This window comes from Piliocolobus tephrosceles, chromosome 21, assembly GCF_002776525.5.
Source record: "Piliocolobus tephrosceles isolate RC106 chromosome 21, ASM277652v3, whole genome shotgun sequence".
Lineage (NCBI taxonomy): Eukaryota > Metazoa > Chordata > Mammalia > Primates > Cercopithecidae > Piliocolobus > Piliocolobus tephrosceles.
Genome location: NC_045454.1, coordinates 9,531,490 through 9,537,817, shown reverse-complemented (window position 1 = coordinate 9,537,817; position 6,328 = coordinate 9,531,490). Strand labels below are relative to the sequence as shown.

Here is a 6,328-nt window from a genome sequence, read left to right as displayed (position 1 = left end):
GGGCCACAGAGCAAGACTCTGTCTCAAAAAAAAAAAAAAAAAAAATTTAAGAATTAGTTACATGTAGTGGCATGCACCTGTAGTCCCAACTACTTGAGAGGCTGAGGTGGGAGAATCACTTGAGCCTGGGAGTTTGAGGCTGCAGTGAGCCGTGATTGTGCCACAGGCACTCCAGCCTCAAGGACAGAACAAGACCCTGTTTCTTTCCTTTTTTTTTTTTTTTTTTGAGACGGAGTTTCCCTCTTCTTGCCCAGGCTGGAGTGCAATGGCACGATCTCGGCTCACTGCGACCTCTGCCTCCAGGGTTCAAGCGATTCTCCTGCCTCAGCCTCCCGAATAGCTGGGATTACAGGCACCCACCACCATGCCCACCCACAGCGCCTGGCTGACAAGACCTTGTTTCTAAAAAATAAGACTAGGCTGGGCACGGTGGCTCATGCCTGAAATCCCAGCACTTTGGGAGGCCAAGGCGGATGGATCACTTGAGGTCAGGAGTTCAAGACCAGCCTAGCCAACATGGCGAAAACCCGTCTCTACTAAAAATACAAAAATTAGCCAGGCGTGGTGGCACCCACCTGTAGTCCCAGCTACTTGGGAGGCTGAGGCAGGAGAATCACTTGAACCTGGGAGGCAGAGGTTGCAGTGAGCTGAGATCGTGCCATTGCACTCCAGCCTGGGAGACAAAGGGAGCCTCCATCTGAACAAACAAACAAAAAACTCCAAGGGATTAGGAAGTATCTCAGGACCTAGGGCCAAGGGCCAGGCCTTTCTCTGGGCAGAAAGGAATCCTCTATAGCACAGGAATCAGGAGGGAGCCTGGAGAGCACCAACGTCATTACAAGGCCTCACACCAGAAGCCACGTTTCTCTAAGTCTGTTTTCATTTAGTTTTTGGTGGATCTGGGGGTGTTTTCTTTTGTTTTGTTTTGTTTTTTGGTTTGTTTGTTTTTGAGGCAGGGTCTTGTTCTGTCATGTAGGCTGGAATGCAGTGGCGTGATCACAGCTCACTGCAGCCTCAACCTCCTGGGCTACAGTGATCCTCCTGCCTTACGCTCCTGAGTAGCTGGGACCACGGGCATGCACCACCACACTCAGCTAATTTTTGTATTCTTTGTAGAATGGGGGTCTCGTTATGTTGTCCAGGCTGATCTCGAACTCCTGGGGTCAAGTGATCCTCCTGCCTCGGCCTCCCAAAGTGCTGGGATTACAGACGTGAGCCACGGCGGCTAGCCAAGTGTTCTTTCTCAGCCTCCTTCCCTTTATGACTTCGTCATCCCCTCAAGCAATTTCCACAGCCTCCTGTGTGTGGGGCTCTGGGTTAAGGCTCTAGGAACGAGGAAGACCCCGCCTGTCCTCAAGGGGTTCCTCACCCTGTGAGTAACCAACATAGTAAAAGCCTATCTCTATTAAAAATATAAAAATTATCCGGGTGTGGTGGCAGCTCCTGTAATCCCAGCTACTCAGGAGGCTGAGGCCGGAGAATCGCCTGAACCCAGGAGCCAGAGGTTGCAATGAGCTGAGATGGCACTACTGCACTCCAGCCTGGGCAAAACAGAGTCAGACCCCGTCTCAAAAAAAAAAAAAAAAAAAAAAAGGCCGGGTGCGGTGGCGGCTCACGCGTGTAATCCCAGCACTTTGGGAGGCTGAGACAGGCAGATCACCAGGTCAGGAGATTGAGACTATCCTGGCTAACACAGTGAAACCCCGTCTCTCCTAAAAATATAAAAAATTAGCCGGGCGTGGTGGCGGGTGCCTGTAGTCCCAGCTATTCGGGAGGCTGAGGCAGGAGAATGACGTGAACCCAGGAGGCGGAGCTTGCAGTGAGCCCAGATCGTGCCACTGCACTCCAGCCTGGACCACAGAGCAAAACTTCGTCTCAAAAAAAAAAAAAAATTCTGCCCTGAGTCCTTCCTGCTTCAGGGTCAGAAGAGAGGGGTCTCCAGGGCAGGAGGCCTCAGGGGCTGGGGTTCTGCCTGCGTCTGATGCCTTCTCCCCTCTCCTCATCATCCGCACGCAGGTGATCTACATGGGCCGCAACCCCCGGGACGTCGTGGTCTCCCTCTATCATTACTCCAAGATTGCCGGGCAGTTAAAGGATCCGGGCACGCCCGACCAGTTCCTGAGGGACTTCCTCAAAGGCGAAGGTGAGGACAGGGCAAAGCCAGGCAGGACGGGTGGGGAGGAGCCCCAGAGGACCCTGATGGGCAGAGGAGGGACAGAGGAGGGGTAAGAAAGGGAGAGAGGCAGACACACAGGGCATCACAAGGGGCAGTGGAGACAGAGAGCAGGCAACCAAGAGAAGAGACGGAGGGAGAGAGACCAAGAGACCGAGAGATGCAGGACAAGCAAGGGACAGAGGAGACAGAGACAGATACTGAGATACAGAAAGACTGAGAGAGAGGGCAACAAAAAAGAGATGGGGCCCAGCACAGTGGCTCACACCTGTAATGCCGCACTTTGGCAGACCAAGGCAGGCAGATCACTTGCACTCAGGAGTTCAAGACCAGCCTGGCCAATGTGGTGAAACCCCATTTCTATTAAAAATACAAAAATTAGCCAAGCATTGTGGCACACGCCTGTAATTCCAGCTACTCAGGAGGCTGAGGTGGGAGGATCACTTGAGCCCATGGGGGAGGCGGCAGTGAGCAGAGATCGCGCTATTGCACGCTATTGCACTCCAGCCTGGGCAACAGAGTGAGACCCTGTCTCAAAAAAATTAAATAAATAAATAAATAAATAATAAAAAATAGGCTGGGCACAGTGGCTCACACCTGTAATCCCAGCACTTTGGGATGCCGAGGTGGGCGGATCACAAGGTCAGGAGATCAAGAGCATCCTGGCTAACACGGTGAAACCATCTCTACTAAAAATACAAAAATTAGCCAGGTGTGGCGGGCACCTGTAGTCCCAGCTACTCGGGAGGCTGAGGCAGGAGAATGGTGTGAACCCGGGAGGCGGAGCTTGCAGTGAGCCGAGATGGTGCCACTGCACTCCAGCCTGGGCAACAGAGCGAGACTCCGTCTCAAAAACAAAAATAAATAAATAAATAAACAAACAAACAAAAATTAAAAAATAAGAAGAGGTAAGGAAATAAATGCAGAAAGAGACAGAGTCAGAGAGAGACAAGGAGAGATAAGGAAACAGGAGGACACAGGCCCCAGGTACTAAGAAAGGCAGTGCCCTTTGGCCACGTGTTCCTTTATCTGCTGCTGTCAGAGACCCTGGCTTTGGAGGGAAATCCAGGTGTGCGGAGGGGGACTGGATGGACAGATAGACAAGAGCACCCCAAGACGGGCAACCAGGGGAGAAGCAGGTTGGAAGAGCCCCTGAACTTGGTGGAGATGTGGGTGCTCTGGGGGCTGGACCTGGGGGTTTGTAGGGCACAGCTAGTTAGACCCATGAGCCCTAGTGGGGCTGGGGGGACCCTGTCACTTGGCTCTCACCCAACTTGTCACTCTGCCCACAGTACAGTTTGGCTCCTGGTTCGACCACATTAAGGGCTGGCTTCGGATGCAGGGCAAAAACAACTTCCTATTTATCACCTACGAGGAGCTGCAACAGGTGAGTCCCCACCTCCGCCAGGTGCAGCATCCTCCCCCCCGATGCCCTCTGCTCACACCCCACTCACTCCCCTTCCCGAGGGTCTCAGGACCCCTCCGCTTTCCCATGCAATGCGCCAGCCCCTGGGGATACTGCAGGAACAGAACAGAGGCCCTGAGCCTGTGAGCAAGGACCACAGACAAAATCCCTACACCACACAGCGGGCTAGCGGGGCGCAGGAGCTAAGGAGCAAAGGCAAGTGGGAAGGAAGACAAGGAACGGGCAGGGGCGAGATTTAACACAGGAGGGTTGGCCAGATGCAGTGGTTCACACTGTAATCCCAATGCTTTGAGAACCTGAGGCGGGCGGACCCCTGGAGGTTGAGGGGTCCAAGAGGTTGAGGCCACAATGAGCTATGATGGTGCCACTGTACAGCCTGGACAACACCACAAAACCCCGTCTCAAAAGAGAGAGAGAGGGCCAGGTGTGGTGGCTCACACCTGTAATCCCAGCACTTTGGGAGCCCAAGGCAGGTGGATCACTTGAGGTTAGGAGTTCGAGACCAGCCTGGTCAACATGGTGAAACCTCATCTCTACTAGAAATACAAAAATTAGCCGGGCACAGTGGCACATGCCTGTAGTCCCGGCTACTCAGGAGGCTGAGGCAGGAGAATGACTTGAACCCAGAAGGCGGAGGTTGCGGTGAGCTGAGATCGCACCACTGCACTCCAGCCTGGGCGACAGAGCAAGACCTTGTTCCAAAAAATAGAAAGAAAAAAGATTGAACCACGTGAAATGCCTGTATTCAACCAGTCTCTATTTATTTGTATTTATTTTATTTAATTAATTAATTTATTTTTGAGACAGAGTTTCGCTCTTGTTGCCCCGCCAACCAGTGTTTCTCTTAAGACGGTAATTTTGGCTGGACATGGTGGCTCACGCCTGTAATCCCAGCACTTTGGGAGGCCAAGGTGGGCAGATCACCTGAGCTCAGGAGTTCGAGACCAGCCTTGCCAAGATGGTGAAACTCTATCTCTACTAAAAATACAAAAAAATTAGCCGGCCATGGTGCAGGCGCCTGTAGTCCCAGCTACTCGGGAGGCTGAGGCAGGAGAATCTCTTGAACCTGGGAGCTGGAGGTTGCAGTGAGCCGAGATCGCACCATTGCACTCTAGCTGGGTTATAGAGCAAGACTCGGTCTCCAGAAAAAAAAAGGTAATTTTATATGGTTTTCCCAAATGTTGTTATTATCCCTATTTTATCGATGAGGAAATTGGAGGTTTGTAACTTCAGAGAGGGTTGATCACTTGCCGAAGGCATATGGCTCTTGCCTGCAGACTCCTTAGTTATTTTTTTCCACCCTGGTAACTTTCTTTTAATGGAAAGCTCCAGAAAAGGTGTTGGTACTGCTCCTCCCCCTCTTTTCCAGCAAGCTTTCTTCTCCAAACTCAGAACTGGGCCACAGAGCCTAACAGCTTCTGGGCTGCCCCTGGGTGTGAGGCGCCGCCCACATGTTAAAATTTCTGGGACACGTCAGTGGTTCAAGAAGATAAAGAGATGGAAGGTTATGAAACCAGGAATGACCTGGAAAATAGGAGCCATGGGGTTGGCGGAGCTGACCAGAGGGCTGACCGTGCTGGGCACTACGTATGCAAAGGCAGCGATGGCTGGGCACGGCGGCTCACACCTGTAATCCCAGCACTTTGGGAGGCCGAGGCAGCTGGATCTCTTGGTCAGGAGTTTGAGATCAACCTGGCCAACGTGGTGAAACGCTGTCTCTACTAAAAATACAAAAATTAGCCGGGCATGGTGGCACATGCCTATAATCCCAGCTACTTTGGAGGCTGAGGCAGGAGAATCACTGGAACCCAGGAGGTGGAGGTTGCAGTGAGCTGAGATAGCACCACTGCACTCCAGCCTGGGCGACAGAGGGAGACTCAGTCTCATTGATATCCCAGCACTTTGGGAGGCCGAGGTTGGCAGATCACCTGAGCTTGGGAGGTCGAGACTACCCTGACCAACATGGAGAAACCCCGTCTCTAAAAATACAAAATTAACCAGGCGTGGTGGCGCATGCCTGTAATCCCAGCTACTCAGGAGGCTGAGGCAGGATAATCGCTTGAACCCAGGAGGCAGAGGTTGCGGTGAGCTGAGATTGCACCATTGCACTCCAGCCTGGACAAAAAGGGTAAAACTCCATCTAAAAAAATAAGCAGAGGGGCAAAGGGGAGGACTAAGGGTTCCAGGAACCTGAGCTCCTCTCTGGCTGTGTGACCTTGGACAAGTGTCTCTCCGTCTCTGGGCCTCTATTTACCCATTGAGATAATGACATTTCCCTTGCAAAGCTGATGGTGGGATCGGCACAAATGTATGGGGGGCTTGGATCAGAGCTTGGTACATAGTAGACACTCAGTAAGGAAGGTGATATCTGAGCTGCAGCCATGGCAATGGGCCCCTCTGGAAGCCCCGTGCCAAGGCCTGGAGGGAGGAATGTGTAGGGAATGGTGAGTCCCAGAAGGAGAGGGTGGGAAAGGTAATGAAAGAGCTGAAACCAGACCACATCTGTTCTTTTTTTTTTTTTTTTTGAGACGGAGTCTTGCTCTGTCACCCAGGCTGGAGTGCAGTGGCTGGATCTCAGCTCACTGCAAGCTCCGCTTCCCGGGTTTACGCCATTCTCCTGCCTCAGCCTCCCGAGTAGCTGGGACTACAGGCGCCGCCACCTCGCCCGGCTAGTTTTTTGTATTTTTTAGTAGAGACGCGGTTTCACCATGTTAGCCAGGATGGTCTCG

The 6,328-nt window shown here is 52.4% G+C and overlaps 1 protein-coding gene across 1 annotated transcript in view; it reads left to right on the top strand.

Moving 5' to 3' along the window:
- SULT2B1 (sulfotransferase family 2B member 1) overlaps positions 1–6,328 on the top strand; it is a 54,263-nt gene that overhangs the window by 44,040 nt on the left and 3,895 nt on the right. Inside the window, exons 4-5 of the mRNA XM_026457353.1 lie at positions 2,017–2,143; positions 3,466–3,560. Coding sequence (XP_026313138.1) covers positions 2,017–2,143; positions 3,466–3,560 — 222 coding nt within the window. The remainder of the gene's footprint in view (positions 1–2,016; positions 2,144–3,465; positions 3,561–6,328) is intronic.